This window comes from Pristis pectinata, chromosome 29 (assembly GCF_009764475.1).
Source record: "Pristis pectinata isolate sPriPec2 chromosome 29, sPriPec2.1.pri, whole genome shotgun sequence".
Taxonomy (NCBI): Eukaryota; Metazoa; Chordata; class Chondrichthyes; order Rhinopristiformes; family Pristidae; genus Pristis; species Pristis pectinata.
In genome coordinates this window covers 4,008,966-4,025,326 of record NC_067433.1, presented here as the reverse complement: position 1 = coordinate 4,025,326, position 16,361 = coordinate 4,008,966, and the positions used below count along the sequence as shown (strand labels likewise).

General features: G+C 41.0%; 1 protein-coding gene across 1 annotated transcript in view; it reads left to right on the top strand.

The window, feature by feature from the left end:
- The window catches only part of LOC127584151 (serine/threonine-protein kinase 10-like), a 56,740-nt gene extending 42,864 nt beyond the window's left edge, over positions 1-13,876 (top strand). The window contains exons 15-20 of the mRNA XM_052040731.1: positions 218-347; positions 2,042-2,166; positions 5,342-5,527; positions 8,545-8,670; positions 9,916-10,029; positions 13,539-13,876. Coding sequence (XP_051896691.1) covers positions 218-347; positions 2,042-2,166; positions 5,342-5,527; positions 8,545-8,670; positions 9,916-10,029; positions 13,539-13,673 — 816 coding nt within the window. The 3' untranslated portion in view covers positions 13,674-13,876. The remainder of the gene's footprint in view (positions 1-217; positions 348-2,041; positions 2,167-5,341; positions 5,528-8,544; positions 8,671-9,915; positions 10,030-13,538) is intronic.
- The last annotated feature ends 2,485 nt before the right edge of the window (positions 13,877-16,361 follow it).

Here is a 16,361-nt window from a genome sequence, read left to right as displayed (position 1 = left end):
GTCTGCGTTGAAATTCCAGAGTACTAAACTGTGATTCAGACTCATTTTCACACCTCAATGGGGCTCTGTTCTCACTGACAACCTAACGTGTGAATCCTTTAATATTGATATTTGTGCACTATTTTGGTTACTATTTCCCCACTTTATGACAGTAACTAACATCACAATACAGGAGGTTGACTGTAAATCACTTTTGGATATCTTTCCTTATTACCAGGAACAAGAATTCATACAGAAACAACAGCAGAAACTCAATGAAGCCTTGCAAAAGATTGTTCAGCAGCGGAAGTCAAAAATAGCTTCCACTGATTTTGAGCGGCTGATGAAAGTGCAACAACTTAAGAGAGGTGAGGACTCAAGCTCAACTACATTTGACCACATGTAAATCCACATCATACATTGGCAATCAGAGACTTAATATCACTACACTGACAAATTAATATTGCATTTGGCATTGAAACTCTTGCTGTCTTCCTTGGGTTTGAATGATGTCAAATGAACATGAGCTTCAGGCACGCACAGCTTTTAGTGTTGTTACTTCTCCCTTCTAACAGGGGTAAATTAGCACATTGATAGCCATAGTTGGAATACCAATATCCCAATCTGAATCCTCACCAGCTCTAAATCCTCAATTGCCCTTCATAGGTTTGGCTATGATAACAGTGGGTTCTAAGGGGAAAAAAATGAAATCTTCCACTGATGGGTACTCTGTAAACTCCAGGCTCTCAATCTTGCAGTCAAACACCTTTTATAGTGTTCAAAACAGCTTCAAAATCAGTGTGACTTTAATTGTTTCCTCTCCTGCCACACAAATTTGCACCACTGGCATTCTCAAAGACCCTTTGAGACATGTAATAGAATCTCAAAGAGCAGGTAACTTTGAAGATCTTATAGAGGTTATAGTGAGTCCCTTGCCTTTTGCTTTCTTCATCCTTGTCCTGGAGTATTTCACGATGAATAGCATTTCTTAAGTTCATCGCAAATGTGGCCATTGGTCATGTACAGGGTCAGAGAGTGAACCTTGACCAGAGGTGACATCACAGCTGAACCTGATCTAATCCATAACCAGATGTGGTTACTCAATAGGTAATAGTCACAGAAGATACAACATCTGTCCTTACACTTTTTCCCTTCCCACCATCCAGGACCCAAACAGTCTTTCCAGGTAAAGTGATTCATTTGCACTTCTTCCAATCCAGTGTACTGCATTCTGTATTCACAGTGTGGCTTCTCTACATTAGAGAGACCAAACTCAAATTGGGTGATTGCTTTGCAGAGTATGTGCACTCAATCCACAGGACCAGCCCTGAGCTGCCTGTTGCCTGTTACTTTAATTCCCCATCCCACTCCTATTCTGACCTTTCTGTCTATAGCCTACTGTAACTGTTGCAACGAGGCCCAATGTAAGCTTGAGGAACATCACCACATCTGGGTATGTTGCAGCCTTTAAATTTTCCAACCTTAGGTAACTCAGTTCTTCTTTCTATCTGTATCAGAAGTGGCCAATTCTGCCTGTCATCATTCTGATTCGGTTTTTCTTCTATTTGTATAGTCTAGCCTCCTGGGCATATCCCACAGCCTTGCTATTAGCAACACATTACACAGACAAAGAAGCATAATCTGTTCCTAACTGCTACTCCAACTGCTTTATGTCCTCATCCTATCAGAAATATTCTCCTTGTTTTACCCATCCCTCCCCCATCTTCTCAGTTTCTGAAAACTAACTTGCTTTCTCTCTTTCCAATTCTGACGAAGGGTCCCAGACCTGAAATGTTAACTGTTTCTCTTTCCACAGGTGCTGCCTGACCTGCTGAATGTTTGCAGCATTTTCTGTTTTTGTTCAGATAACATTAGAAGTGGAAATCCTCCACTTTTTCCACTATCAGCACCACTTCCCCATATCTGAAACATCAAGGCAAATTATTACTCCGCACCCTCAGTTCTGTGACTGTTCCAACAGATTTCTACTATCGTAAAATGCCCTCAAATCAAAAGCACAGCTTAACTGACTTGTTATCTTTTGTCCTGGTGTCAACATTAGACCGTGAGGCAGTGGTCTGGGATGTTGAGCAGCGACATCTACATGAGAAGTATCACCTGTTTAAGCAGCAGGTGAAGGAACAGTTCTCACTACAGAGACTACAGCTGATGAAGAGACACGAGAAGGTGAGTGAAAAGCACATGCAAAATCTACACGCTAAGGGTGCATATTTGTAAGTACTGTATGTATACTGTGAGTATCTGTGGTAAAACTTTAAAAACCTGGAATTATTCAGTGGGTCAAGCAGTGTTTGTGGAGAGAGAAAAACAAAATTAACATTTCAGTTGCTGACATCTTGTTAAAACCTTAAGAAGTCCAAGGTTTATAGCTTTCGGGGAGAGGGGAAGGGGGTCAATGGTGCAGGTGGGGGAGAGAAGAAAAGAAAAGGGATCTGTCAAAGGATGGCATGAAAGAGAAATTAAATGACAAAAGAGATTTCCAACATTTTCTTCATTTTATGTGAGATTTCCAACATCCAGTGTATTTTGCTCTTGTGTGTGTGTGAGAGTATATGTGTGTGCACATGTGCCATTTTATTAGCTTAAGTCTGAATGGTTGCCTATATCACTAGTTACCTATCAGGCAAGCTCCCCATATCCGCAAGCGTATGTGAGATTGCCTCTTCCTGAGCTTTGAAGCCATCATATCTAAAGGGCTTCTGCTGTCTCTGTGCCCACTTGCTGTATATATTTATTCAGTGCCTCAGTGGGCTGGTACCCAGTATCATAGTACATCATGCTTCCATGCATCAGAGCTGAGCCAAACTAGGTTCCCGGATTCTCTACCAGCAGTGTATTTCTGAGGCCCAACACACAAAGGAGCTGGAGGAACTCAGTGGGTCAGGCAGCATCTATGGAGGGAAATGGACAGTCGATGTTTCGGGTCAATACCCTTCATCTGGACTGAAAAGAAAGAGGAGAGATAGCCAATATTAAGAAAGGTGGAAGGATCCAATACCCCCTACTACCTTTCAATGGTTTTCTCAAACTATATCATGTTTAAACTTGGAAAAAATTAGGAGTGGTACTGTTGATCCTTCGCTTAAAGTTGAAGATATTTAGAGTCCATTTATTCAATATTTTCACTTGATGTAGATCCCCTTTCAATAACTTTCCAACTTGGAGGAACGGACTTGACGACATAATATTGCTCTGTTTCTACTGAGAAATTTTGGCCCGGTTTTTTTTTCCCTTTTTTTTGTTGTTTGTTTTTCTTCTGAAAAGTTTTTTTTTGTTTAGTTTATATTGTTTATAATTTTTTTATTGATTTGGGTTTTTTTAAAATTTATATAATAAATCTTTTTCTTCCCTTTCTTTTACATTATATTCATTTACTAAGAGATCGTTGGATCTACAGATTTTTTTATATTTTATTGTTCTTTATGATTATATATGCTATGATTGTTATCCTGATCTCTTGGTATTACATGTATAAATATTGATGCTATATATCAATCTGTATTAATTTGAAAACTAATAAAAAGATTGAAAAAGAAAGAAAGCTGAGAGAGAGAAGGCAGAGAACGACAGAACAGGTGGTCCGGCATCGGAAGGTGGGAAAATACTGGAATCTATAACTATGGAAATGGTAACAGGGCACTTAGAAAATAATAATAGGACTGGACGTAGTCAACATGGATATGTGAAAAGGAAATTACGTTTGACAAGTGTGTTGGAAGTTTTTGAGTTTGTAACTAGCAGAAGAGGTAAGAACAGACTTAGAGCATGTGATGTATTTGATCTTTCAGAAGGCCTTCGAAAGGATGCCACACAAGGTATTATTAAGCAAAATTACAACACATAGTGTTGTGGGTATGTAAGGGCATGGATTACAGATTGGTTAATGGACAAAAAACAGTAGAAATAAATTGATCATTTTTGGTTGGGAGGCTGCGATTGGAGGGTGTTGCAGGGATTGGTGTTGGGCTCCAGCAGTCCACAATCTACGTCAGTGACATGGATGACAGGATTACATGGAATATATTGCAGCTGATAAAACAAAGCTAGGTGCAGCATGGGCTCTGAGGAAGATGTAGAAAGTCTTCAGGGAATAACAGCAGGCAATAAATGGGCAAGGAGATAGCAGATGCAATATAACGTGGAAAATTGAAGTCATTCACTTTAGTAAAGCCAAAATGTGGGGTACCTTTTCAAATGGTAAGAAGTTCAGAGGGTAAGAGAGGGACCTGAACGTCCATGTACATGAATCAAAGAAAGTTAATGTGTAGGTACGGTATGAGAATGCAAACATATTGGTGTTTAATGCAAGAGAATTTGAGTATAAGGGTACAGACATCTTGTCCCTAGAGACTTGGTGAGACTGCATCTGGAATACAGTGTACAGGTCTGGTCTCCCACTGGGGAAGGTTGTATTTGTGCTAAAGGGAGTGCAGCAAAGGTTCAGCAAATTGATTCCTGGGATGGGTTTGTTGTCATAGAACCATACAGCACAGTAACAGGCCTTTCGGCCCACCATGTCCATGCCAACCATCTATTACCCATCTATACCAAACCCATTTCCCTGTATTTGCTCTGTAGCCTACCTTGCCTTGGTCTGTTACCTGCTGTGCCTTGTATGAAGATACATTCAGCAGATTGGTCTGACCTTTTGTAGAATTTAAAAGAATGAGAGATGATCTTATTGAAATGTACAAAATTCTTCAGGAGCTTGACAGGATAGGTGCAGAATTGATGGGTCCTGACAGGTCAGTTTCAAAATGAGAGGTCAACCATTTAAGACAGAGATGAGGAGAAATTCTTCACCCAGAAGGTAATGAGTCTTTGGAATTCTCTAAGCAAGGCAGCTGTGGAGGCTCAGTCACTGAGTATATTCAAGAAGGGATCAATAAATTTTCAGATAATAAGGGAGTTGGTGCAAGGACATAAGAAAATAGGTGCAGGAGTAGGCCACTCAACCCCTCAAACCTGCCCTGTCATTCAGTATGATCATGACTGTTCTGTGCCAGGCTTCATCTCCTCTTCTGTGCTATATCCCCAAAGCTGCATTGTTCCCGATCAGAAAGTGGCTCTGAGGAAAAAGATCACCCATGAACTTACTGAATGGTACAGCAGGCATAAGGTCCAAATGATCTTCTCCTGCTTCTGTCTCTTGTATTCTTATTATGATCAGACCAGAAAGGAAATTAGGTTTCCTTGGATGGGGAATATCATGAAGTCCTTGCAAGTAACCAAAAGAGTTGAAGAAATCAAAATGAAGAGATTATTTTCAAACTTTTCTTAATTGCCATAATCTTAGATTTCTTCTGGGCAATAAGCTGTTTTATCTCTGTCCTTTTCACAGGAGAAGGAGAGGATGTCCCACGATCACAACTGCCTCATAGAAGACCTGAAGAGCCAGCAAGCACAGGAGCGGGCTCGACTGCCAAAAACACAACGCAATGAAGCCAAGGCCAGACTGAATATCTTCAAACAGAGCCTGAAGAGCCAGGCAGTTGGCTCACTGGAGCAAAGGGAGCTCATCAAACAGGTTATCCATTCCATTTGCATTCACATGTGTCATAACATTAACACAAAGCCACAGTTGGTGTCTACCGTAGATATCAATGTTGATTCCTTGCTTCTGGTTTGAAGTTGCATTCAGAGGAATTCAGTGCAGGAAATCAAAATCAAAGAACTGCAGATGCTGAAAATCTGATCTAAAGATAGGAAGTGCTGTAAACACTCAGCAGGTCGGTCACCGTTTATGGAAAGAGAAACAGAGGCAACTTTTCAGGTTAAAGACCCTTCATCAGACCCAGGAAATTCTTAATCTTCAACCAGAAACGTTGAATCTGTTTCTCTTTCACAGATGCCGGCTGACCTGCCGAGTGTTTCCAGTGCAGGATATCACCGGTGGAATCCCACGACTCTCACTCCATTTAATATAAGAGCTGGGAATTTGTCGACTGTATGGCCAGAGTTCTCTGTGACATGCTCCCTGTGAGCACAGTGACATTGAAGCGGCCTCCCAGATTCCTAGAGGTTCCAGCTCAGATCTTGGACACATTAATGTACCTCTTGTAGAGACTTTTTGGATGGAGTGATGATGGCCAGTCCGGAATTTTATTTTGCAAAGCAGAAATAACAATTACAGGGAAGACTCAATGAGCCAAATACCCTCCTTCTGTGATAGAATATTCCATGATCCTGGTATTGCTGCTGAAATGGTCAAACTGTTAGCCCCATATATAAACATCTAAAGAGGGCAAAGAAACTCATCCCTTACCATTCCAACTTATCATGCCTCAGATATTCACTGGCAATTTTTGCCATTGCTGTCTGCTGCTAGGCAATATAAAGTTAATGCCAGGATGTACACTGAATGATTGATTCAACAGGAAATGTACAGAAACAAGACTGAAGACTGTGCAAAACCGGACTGAATATTATGGTCTGTGGTAAAACAACAATGCTCCACCCTAAACTCGAAGAGTTTCCTCACGATCTGGCCATGGATTCCCCAACTTCTCAACAACAGCTGCTGTCAGGCATCAGTTCTTGGCATCTCTGGTGTCCAACAACAGCAATGTCGGCAACAGTAAGCAGCCAATCACAGTGAAAAAATCTCCAAATAGCAAACTGGGAAGTAAAAGGCTGAGTTTTGAGCGCAAAAAGATTTTTACAGAGCACATCAAAAAATGAAATTATACACATGAGATTATACAATAATTATACAATTATTATTGTTGAACCTTAATCTTGTGTGTATAATTGAAATATATTAACACAATTTTAAAATATATAATGTTCTCACCTATATAATTAATTACAGGGCCAGAGAGATTTGTTAAACAGTAAATATGATATCTTCAAAGATAGTAAAAGTAGTTTGTAATTATCTGATCTTATCATCAGATTGCTGTTCACTGATGATTATGGTGGAATAGACTGCAAGGTAAAGGAGCACAGAACCATTCAAGATTTTCACACTACAGAAGTTGCCGACATATTTCTCCCACCATGACATTGATAACCCCACTGTAATTTCTCACCAAAACTTCAGACCATATCAATTTGTGGAAGCGTTTTGAAGGATACAGGGTTAGGATAAAACAACAGGGTGAGCTTTGGTAAACTGCACAATCACATAGGTCATTGTTTATGGTTTGAAATGGGACAGGATAAGAAGTAGGATAAGATGTAGAATTGTTAAGCAAAATAACTGCGGAGGACAGGCCAAATCTCACCTCAAATTACATAAGTACAAAACAAAACAAAGGATGCAACCTACCCCATGGTGGTTTGACTCATTTGACATGATTTTTGGATCGGTAGCACCAATTTTTATCATCTTCAAATAATTCAGCCCTGTATTGGTCATGGGTTCAGTTATTACTGTCCCAATAATGGCCAGCACTGCCTCCACTGTGGGTGACTCCTCCTGCGTCCAGCTGTTCATCAGCTTGTCTGCTACAGAGCAGTGAGTGTTGCAGATAGTGGATGAAGGCAGTCATGGTTGAACAGCTAGCAGTGTGTGCAAGATGTGAGATATAGATGTATGATATGCAGCAGTGCAACACATGTGAAGCTGTGGTAAAACATATGAATATTGGGTAGATGTCCTCATTAACAGATTGTTGATAGGTTTGACAGTGATGTGATGTCACTAGTAGTGCAGAAGTAGGATAAGGCATTTGAAAATGCACACAGACCTTTACTACTAATATAAGGTCATTGATATTCTTGTCAAACTGTCTTCCATCCTTGGGCCTACATTCTTGCCAATTATTTCTAGGACTACCTGCAGTCATGCCTTCATACCTTGAGAGCCACCTGCTCTCATGCAGATCCAGGAAATCCCTCCCCCTTTCTACCTCCATCAAGGCTTCCAACCCATCTTCAAACATTCTGGAACTATCTTCTCCTGTTTGGGCTACAGTTTCCTAGATCACATCCATTTTTGGAAGTTGTTGCAGCTCCAACCACAATAAACACCAAGAAATGCCAGAACATTTTAGCTAGTTGACATTAGCTTTAATGGGGGCTGGGCTCTTGCAATGTTGAACCCTGTTGCCAAAAGGTGTGCCACAGACTCTACAATTCTACATCAATATTAATGTTAGGGTGAGAGATAGAATTGATCAGCAAAAGACTTCAGTTGCTGGAAATCTGTAATAAAACAGAAAGTGCTGAAAATCTCCCATCAGAAGCTGCCTGACCTGCTGAGTATTTGCCACATATTCTGTTTTTTTTAACTTAAGGCAGGATTTAGCTGTTAGAGTTAGGGCTAGTATTAGGTTCAAATACATTGAATGGCAATCTATGTAGTGGATCGGTTTAAGGTCAGTATCATTTCTTAGGTTTAAGATAAAGTTGATGAATACCAATATTCTAGTTGAGGATGTGGGTAAATCACACACCATAATCCCTGGTTGTTTTTGGAAGCCATTGAGTTGAACAACTTTGTACCTGCTACAGCTGCCAATGGTGAAAGGGCAACCTCTCTGCAGATGATATTATGCCACTGAGCTAAATGCACCATTAATGTTGGTGGTTTCTCTCCAGTTCATGGTCCAGGAAGAAGCTCAACAGAAAACAGAGAAGCAACACCAGCAGCAAAAACATGAAGCTCACTTCAAGGATCTGCTGAAGCAATGCGAGAACAACTGTGTGGAACTACAGCAGCTCCAGGTAACTCACCACCATGCTGAATCATCTGCACCTGCAGTGTTAGTCTGACCAGTAGGTTACAGCAGCTTCACATCCGCTTCTCTTCCAGGTCCTGGCCTTTGGTCAGATAGAGACTGAGCAGAGATGTGGTGAGGGACAAGATGGGGCCACAGTATGAATGAGAAAGACTAGTGGATAAAGAGTCTGTCAGAATAGGAGAACACCCTCCTGTACACAATTTTACACAGGAGTACATAAGATAGAAGGCACACAGGCCATTCAGCCCAATCACAGCACGTTGGTATTTATGATGCACATTCTCATTTTCCGTCATGTAAATTCACCAGCATAGCCCTCCCTTCCTTTCTCCATCTTTCCCTTGTCCAGTCTCCCCTTAAATATATCTCTACTAATCATCTACACCATGTCGTGTGGGAAAAAGTTCCAGTTTCTCACTGCTCCTTGGTAAGGCAGTTTCTTCCGAATTCCCTTTCAGATTTCTTGTTGACCTTTTTATATTCTTGGCTTCAAGTTATGTGCTTCTTCAAAAGTGGGGAGCTCAGATCCACTCTATCAAAGCTTGTCATAATTTCAATTTTCTGAAGAGTATTTTGAAGTTCCTTCATTGTCACTGTCTCAAAGTTCTTGAACTCCCTATCTAGAAGCAGTGTGCAAATAGCTTCATGACCAGGACTGCATTAATTCAGGATAGAGACCCACCATTGCTTTGAGTGTAGTTATAAGCCTTGTCAGTGACAAAACATTGGCTCTGTATCCTTTGTAGAGATTTTGTGTTTCAATGTTTGAATTACAAGTTGAAAGTTACCGAATCCCCAAAACAGTTTACCATCCCCTGCCTGCTCTTCCCCCTCCCCCCACCCCCCACCTTCTTATTCTGGCTTCTGCCCTCTTCCTTTCCAGTCCTGATGAAGGGTCTCGGCCCGAAACGTCAACTGTTTATTTCCCTCCATGGATGCTGCCTGATCTGCTGAGTTCCTCCAGCACTTTTTGTATATTGCTCCAGATTCCAGCATCTGCAGAATTTTTTGTGTCACCATCCCCACATTGTTGGCATCTGGAATCTTACAGAATTTGGGAGCTCAGTGGAATTCTGAGTCCCCATTAAGACCTAACCCATGGGCAAACAGGGATAGAAGAATAACTTAAAAATTCCTAACTTTTCAAAAAAAACAGAATCACGTTAAATTGAAGTTCTAACTGAACCAGGTGAACGTTGAGTTGACATACTATTTTATCTCTTACCAGAATGAGAAGTTGCATCTTCTGGTAGAGCGGGAGAAACAGAAACTGAAAACACTCGATGAGGAACACACAATGGAGATGAAGGAATGGAAGGACCGTCTTACGTCTCGCAAAGAGGTAAATGTTGAGCAGAGGGATGTAGTTCTAGATTGGAGATTGCAGCTGGTCCCACTTCCACCCTTCATAAACTTCAGACCATCCGATAAACTATTGTTTGTTTCCTCATTCTCACACTGTCCCACACCTAACATCTGCACAGACTAAGTAGATACTGAAATGTCATAAACAAACTTGCACAAAAATTAAATTAAATTTTACCATTACAATGGGTATGGAATTTTAAAAAAAATATCTGTCGGAAGGATAATCCATACATATAAAAGTAGTTTTTCAGGGCTGGAGAGTTTGTTAAGCAGTAATTTTCTAGGCTTTTAAAAGTAAGAATACAAAGTACATACCTTAAGTTTTTGACAGGACACTAATTTCTAAAGATTACGCTGGAGAAGGCTGAAAAATAATTGTCTCCGTGAAGCAGCTTCTAGATTTCCATGATTAACTGTTTCTGCACACCCCAAAAATTACCTTCAAATTTCGTTCATTGTGAGTGCCAATACTGATAGCCTCACCTTGATTTGAGAAACACTTTGATTTTAGAATTTTCATTCTGATGGCCAAATCCTTCTGTAGCTTAATCACACCCAATCTACGTAACTTCTTCTCTCCCATAAAAATATTCCAAGATCTTTGGGTTCATCCAGTTGTGGCCTCCTAGGCATCCCCAATTTCTAGCACTCTTCTGCCTTCACCAGGCCCAAAATTTTGGAATTCTCTTCCTGAAGCTCTCTGACACTTTCCCCTTAAAATCTATCCCTTGGATCAATTTTTGATTCATCTGAGCTAGCTACCTAGAAAACAAAAGAGGCCTATTTAGGTACTTTAAACTGTCAGTAAATAGCAGGCCATTGCTGGAAAGTTCAGTAGCTTGCAAGACCCTAGGCAGCATGCTCTACTGAACTGGCCTTACACAAAGAAAGGCCGTTTCTTCAGGCCCAGGGGTAGCATGGTGGGTGTGGAAACCTTGAAAGAGGTGCAGCTGGGTGGGTTGAAAAGAAGGATCAGGAATTAGTGGCGGGGTACTTACTCAGGTAAATATGTAACTTAGAGAAGATACACCCGAGGCTATGAAAATTGGTGGAATTGTAAATAGCCAAGATGGTTGTCTAAGGATAACGTGGGACATAGCTGGAAAGTTGGGCAGAGTTGTGGCAAGACAAGTGTGAGGTAATGCACTTTGGGAAGTCCAGTTCTGGTAGGACATGTGGCAGGGACCTTTGTGGTGCTGATGTACAGAGAAAACTTGGGATGCAAATCCATAGCTCTCTGGAAGTGGCAACACAGCTGGATAGGGCAGAGAAGGAGAATTTGGTATGCATGCCTTTAGAGGTCGAGGCACTGAATGTAAGAGTTGGGACGTCATGTTGTAGCTGTACAAAACATTGGTTAGACCACACTTAGAATATTGTGTACGGTTCTGGTTGCCACAATACAAGAAAGATGTGGGAGCAATAGAGAGAATGCAGAAGAGGTTCACCAGGATGTTACCTAGAATGGAGGGCTGTAGTTATGAGAGATTGGATAGACTGGGTTTATTCTCACTGGAACATAGAAGACTGGGGGGGGGGGGGGGGGGAGCGGGGGGGGGGGGGGGGGGACCTCACATAGCTTTATAAAATTGTAAAGGGAATAGATAGGAGAGATAAGCAGAACTTTTTTCCCAGGGCACGAGAGTCCAGAATTAGAGGGTACAGGTTTATGGTGAGAAAGAAGAAAATTTAAAGAAGATCTAAAGGGTAAGTTTTCCACAAAGGGAATGGAGAATGAGCTGCCAGAGAAGGTGGTGGAGGCAGATACAACTGCAACGTTTCACACGCATTTCGTCAGGTTCTTGGATAGGAAGGGCATAGAGGGATATGGGCAAGTGGGATTAGTGTAGATAGGCATTACAGTCGGCAAAGACAAGGTGGGCCAATAGGGCCTGTTTCTGTGCTGTTTGTTTCAACGATCTACGATTCTATGAGACAGCTTCGCAGCATTGTAGCAGATCCCCTTTAAGTAATAAAAGCAGAAAATGGTGGAGATACTCGGCAAATCAGACAACACCTGTGGGCTGAGAGAGCAACAGAGTTATGTTTCAGGTTATGATGTTTAGTAGGTTAGAAAGCAAACTTGTTTTGAGTCACAGAGAAGGGGAAAGGGTGGCGATAACAAAAAGAGTGTCTGTAGTAGGCTGGAGCGGGAGACTTAGTGACACAGATGGTGTTTACCACCCTGTCTCAGCAGGCACCAACACTTCTTGTGTCATTCAGTCTCTGTTGGCCTCCACCCTGTCATGGAGATTCTCTCTGTTCTCTCTACCCCTCCATCTTTGTAACTTAAAATATGTTTGTTTTCTAACTTCTCAGTCATCAACCTGAAATATTAACACTGTTTCTCTCCCTTCAGATACTGCTGAGTATCTTCCACCATTTTCTGTTTTTCTTTAATTCAGATTTTCAGCATCAGCAGTGTTTTGCTTTCACCTTTAAGCAACACTGAAGCAAGCCTCACAAACACTATGAAAACTTACTTTTGAGTGAGTGGCCTTTGCAATAACAAGTACACACTTAGAGGAAAATCTAGGAAGTGGCATTTGGGCAGCGATGCACAAATCCAGGCTTCTCCATTGAGAACCTGGAAGAAAATTACTGACTATGCAACTCGTCGTAAATCCCCAATTTTCCCCATTATTTTGTTTGTTCATTGAAATTGAATAACATAGCACACAAAACCTTGGTGTCTTGTAAATTTATATGGCTCGTGAAAATAAAAAAAAACTGATGCTGGAAATCTGAAACAAAAACAGAAAATGCTGGATATACTCAGCAGGTCAGGCCACATCTGTGGGAAGAGAAACAGAGTCAATGTTTCTGATTGGAGACCCTTCGTCAGAACTGAAAAGGAGACAAAAGAAGCTTGTGAAGCTGCAGGGAGGGTGGGGGAGGGGTGTCTCTGATAGGGTGACCATGGTGATGAGCTGTAAATTTATCTGGTCAGTGAATGAAGGTGAGAACATAGACAAAAGGATGTGGGAGTTGTGAAGTGCAGAGCAGGAAGACATGCCTGGTAGGTCAGGCTGAGCATGTCCTCCACTCCCAGAGAGTGAAAAAAACAAGCTGAGCTCATGTCACAGATGGATGTCTGATGCAGAGCGAGAAATCAAGCTAACTGGATTTGTAGAATTCAATATTGAGTCCAATTGTTGTTTCTTTTGTATGGCTCAATGTCAGCCTTTGTCAGATAATGCTATTTTATGAAAAGTCTCATTCTGTGTCTAAAGTAGATCCTGATGGTACAAGAGATCTTTGTTCAAATGGACTCTTTAAATATTTCCACTTTTCAAGAGAACCAAGCTGAACAATGTCTTGAAAAATATATAACTCGTGCTTTATGCAAAGTCCCATTCAGATATAGGTTATAGATGGCCATGGTATCATTGAATATCGGAAGAAGCTTGAGGAGCTGAATGAGAAATGTTGATCAGCTCATGTCCTTTGTTGAAGCTGAATGTGTTTGTTCTGTCTGTGCAGATCCTGGAGGAAGAGCTTGCACGGAAACGGCAGCAGCAGGATGTCCCTTACAGGCGAAGCAGCGAACCGGATACCTCCAAATCCTCGCTGCACAGAATGTCCAGATTCCTCCAACTGCACACCTTCCAGTCATAGGCAATATCCCTGTCAGCTCCTGGGCACTGGAGAGCACTTTGCTACTCAAGTGGGTACATGTCATTTCCAAGAGATAGCTCATCAATTTCTCTTTCAACAGCAAACAAAGTGCAAAGAATATGGACATTACACAGTGTCACATGGTGGTGAGATATTGCATTTAGTCTCGAGGTAGCAGCTTGTACTGATGAGAGAAGCTTCAACCATATGCTCTTAAAGTGAAATGGGTTTGGGAGGGGTTGTCAAAGGGGGGACAAAAATGGTTAATTGTCAGAAGGATTTGGTGCAGGAATGCTATGAGCTGGGAGCAGCAAATGATTTGTTGGCAGGATTTACATGCAGAGGTGAAAAATCAGAATAATCTCCTTGTTGGACGAGGAGATACCAGCTTCAGTCTGAAGTCCCAGCCCAGCCAGAGACCAGTCAGTTATCACTGGGTTTACTCATCAATAAATAACTCTCTAATTGGCCTCAGCGCCAGTGAACTCAGAAGACCGTGTGCAAGGCAGCTAGGGCTCCTGTTCCTGATCACTATGCAGTGATTCCTCCCCATGGCTGGAAAGATTGTTAGGAGTCACTGAGAGGGTTTATGATAGGAATAGCCACAATGCCAGACAAATGGGATAACAGGATGATTAATGCAGGAACTCCCATCCAGAATAAATCAGTAACTCAGGTGGGCTAAGTGATGAGGGGGAAATGTCATTGTAAAATTCCTGGAAAGATTCCTAATTAACCTGAGAATGCTTATTTTAACCTTTAGAAAATCAGTGCTGAAGTAATTATTCCAACTGTAGTTTGGAGTGTGGAACTACCCTGACAGTGTGAGGGAGTTATGAATACTCCAAGTTCCTATTTCCAACAGAGGTTGCTCAATTTAGTATCTCAATCAATTTGTTAACTCCCAGTCACTGTTCTCCACTTTCACCAGAATTGATATTGGGTGCACAATAATCCTATCTTAAAATAGGAGGGGGATTTATAATTAGATGCAAATAAGGGAAAGTGTCACGTGATGTATTTTTAATTGTTGGCATCAAAAAGAAGAATTGTTTGTACCACTGTTGTTATGTGTAATGGGGGTGAATTTTAAAATGGCTCTATATATTTAAGTGCTATTCCCAGCCACACTAGAAATGATTAGGTGATTCCTCTGTCAATCAAGCACTGCTGTAAGTGACTGTGAATGATTTAAAGCTACTTTGTATTCCATTCTCCTCAAATGGAGAAATTTCCCTGCTTTTACTGGGAGAAGTTGCTGCAGTTTTGTTCACAAGTTCTGTTTCCTCTGCTGCTCTCTGTTTTCTGAGTACATCAAATTTGCTTGCAATACAAAAGACTTTACTGTGAGACTAATTATTTGCCCTGCCCCTATCCTTACTCCAGCTCATTAGCTGGTGCAATGATGCTAATAATTCCACTGTCTATAATAACTGATGCATTGAAAATTTTAAGATGTCAATCACAGTCCCAAAACATTCACAGGTGGAGAACAGAAAGGCTAAAAAAATTCCTCTGGGGTGAAACTGCAACCTTCAGAGAGAGTAATTAACACTGAATATTGATAACTCATTGAAAGATAATTTTCAAGGTAAAGCATTCTATATTTTTCCAAAATGTCTTCCAACAATGTAAAGCATAATTGTCTGCAAATAGATGAAGAAAATGCCATTGTCCTTTGTAAATACAATGTCATTGTATTTGATTGTGATTAATGGAATTTTATACACGAGCTCTCAATAAAGTGTATTTCTTGTATGCACACACTAAGCATAATTTTTGCCCATCTTGGTCCATCTCTTACAAAATGGATATATTGAAGAAGCAAATTGACTGCGAGGAAAATGGACTGTTTTTCTTTCTCCCTGATCTACTGAGTCTTTCCAGCATTTTCTATTTACATTTTCAGTATATCTTCCCTTTTAATTGGTTTAATATCTGCCACCAGATATTCATGATGGCAGTATGTATGGTCCACAGGATCATTAGCCATAACACCTTCCCCCTCGACCTCTACTGCATCCACCTTCTCTCCAAGCCACACACCATCCGAACATGGGGTAAAGTTACTGCTTCTTCACTGATGCCAAGCCTACCTGACATCATGGACTGCAACACAAGGACTGTAGTGGATCAAGGAGAAGACCAACCATCAATTTCTCAATTAGGGATTGTCAGAGATGCTCACACTCCAGGACATAATGGAAAAAAAGACACTGGAGTCTTCAATTGTGCACGTTCCTTGTGGAAAAATGACTCTGCTCTTGTCAGAAGTTGCATGGTTTCTACTTATCCTGAGTACATTGTGTGCTGCATAATGAACCAGTCACATGCCCTGTCTCATCTCCAACTCACCTCCTGCATCAGGGTTATTGGCAGGGACTCTGTTCACTGGGCAAGAAGAGAGTTCAGGCAAAGGATTGGTTGACCTATGCACAAACATTACAATTTTGTCTCAGGCATTGAGAGAAAACTTTTCAACTTTTCTCTGGTAAATGAGATTAAAAAAAAACTCTAGATGCTGGATATCTGAAATTAAGACAGAAAATGCAGGTTAGGCAACAGTCTTTGACCTGAAAATTAACTCTGCTTCTCTTTCCACCAATGCTGCCTAACCTGCTGAGTAATTCCAGCATTTTTTTTGGTCAATGTTGCTATTCTGTAAGCTAAAAATTGTAACAACATTTA